We start from the raw sequence: 1,351 nt of genomic DNA, 5'->3' as shown, positions 1-1,351 counted from the left end.
GTTTAGCTCAAATTTTGCTTGTGCCATATATTCCCGAAGGGCAGGTTTTGCAACATCAAAAAAGAGGTACTAATGCTTTTGGCTCCTCTGATGCTATTTTTTGGGTTCAACAAGTTAAAAAGGAACGACCTCAGCTTGAATTAAAGATCAATGGAAAAATATTTACTGGATTAACCGATACTGGAGCTGACGTCTCTGTTATTTCTTGGATGCACTGGTCGCAACAATGGCCTACTCATTCTACAGTTACTCATTTACAGGGTATTGGTCAGTCCCATTCTCCGCAACAAAGCGCACAATTGCTGCATTGGCAAGATTCTGAAGGTAATAATGGAATGTTTAAACCGATTGCTTTTTTACTATCCCATTATTTCCCAAAGATAAAGAGCGATTTGCTTTTAGCTTGCCTGCTTTGAATTTTCGGGAACCCATGATGCGTTATCAATGGAAAATGCTCCCTCAAGGTATGGCCAATCTGACCCGAAGGATGTGGCGTCTCCGCCTCAGTCGACCAGTGAGTGTTCCTCGAGCCCCACGAACACCTCGCAGGATGAGACGGAATCGAAGGCAGAGGAGGTGCCTGATACAGGAGGCAGGAAATGAACAAATAGCTTGGTTTCACCTACAATGTTTAGTTTTTCAGGCACGGCGGTTGATGGAAGAAGGGCCAACACCCCGTACCCCACTTACATTATTTTTGGCTATGATTGCAGTGCTTGGAGCTCCACCAGTTGAAGGCCTTTCTTATTGGGCCTACATACCGGATCCACCTTTATTACAACCAGTTACTTGGGCAGAGGCTGATTTTCCTGTGTTTTATAATGATTCTACTTTTGGGGGAGTAATGGGGAATCTTCCCATACTATTTGTGTGTTGAAATATATGTAGGAAGACAAGGGACTTTACTGGCCAGCCATAGTTTAAAGGTAGTTAAAGCTGTTACAAGTTTGAAGTTTCCCTCCTTTTTTCCTTCTGATTTTCCCCAATCTGATTTTGCAGTATGTAATGATACATGGAGTAATTCTCAAATCTTGTGCACCTTAAATTATAATAATGGTACCATTTTAATTTCTTCAGTTCCTGTTACTAATAATAGTTTGGTTTTTTATAAGCATTGGGATTTTTGGAAGTTTGCATTGTCTTATTCTTATCAACCGGTTATTACTTGTGTTGCACCCCCATATCCCTTGCTAATAGGAGATTTACAGATCGAGTTTACTTCTGGTTCCATAGGATTTAATATAACTTGTCAGAATTGTATTTTTAGTACTCGCATTCTGCCTATGATAGGAACTTTTTCTGTTATGGTGTTAAAACAACCTTCCTATGTAATGCTGCCTGTAAATATTTC

At 40.3% G+C, this 1,351-nt stretch overlaps 2 protein-coding genes across 13 annotated transcripts in view; one reads left to right on the top strand and one right to left on the bottom strand.

Moving 5' to 3' along the window:
• BID (BH3 interacting domain death agonist) overlaps positions 1-1,351 on the bottom strand; it is a 52,807-nt gene that overhangs the window by 35,771 nt on the left and 15,685 nt on the right. The gene's annotated exons all lie outside the window — the stretch shown is intronic.
• LOC114486455 (uncharacterized) overlaps positions 1-1,351 on the top strand; it is an 18,162-nt gene that overhangs the window by 15,876 nt on the left and 935 nt on the right. For 2 of the 6 annotated variants that reach the window (XM_055085399.1, XM_055085398.1), the window contains exons 4-5: positions 261-324; positions 381-1,331. The exons of 1 other annotated variant lie outside the window; for it this stretch is intronic. In XM_055085399.1, the coding sequence (XP_054941374.1) occupies positions 261-324; positions 381-877 (561 nt within the window). In that variant the 3' untranslated portion in view covers positions 878-1,331. Of the gene's footprint in view, positions 1-246; positions 325-380; positions 1,332-1,351 lie in introns of those variants that run through there. 3 more of the 6 variants (XR_008617621.1, XR_003680199.2, XR_008617623.1) reach the window with 2 other exon arrangements.

Source organism: Physeter macrocephalus, chromosome 6 (genome assembly GCF_002837175.3).
Source record: "Physeter macrocephalus isolate SW-GA chromosome 6, ASM283717v5, whole genome shotgun sequence".
Taxonomy (NCBI): domain Eukaryota; kingdom Metazoa; phylum Chordata; class Mammalia; order Artiodactyla; family Physeteridae; genus Physeter; species Physeter macrocephalus.
The sequence above is the reverse complement of the archived record's forward strand: the minus strand, read 5'-3'. Positions and strand labels throughout refer to the sequence as shown.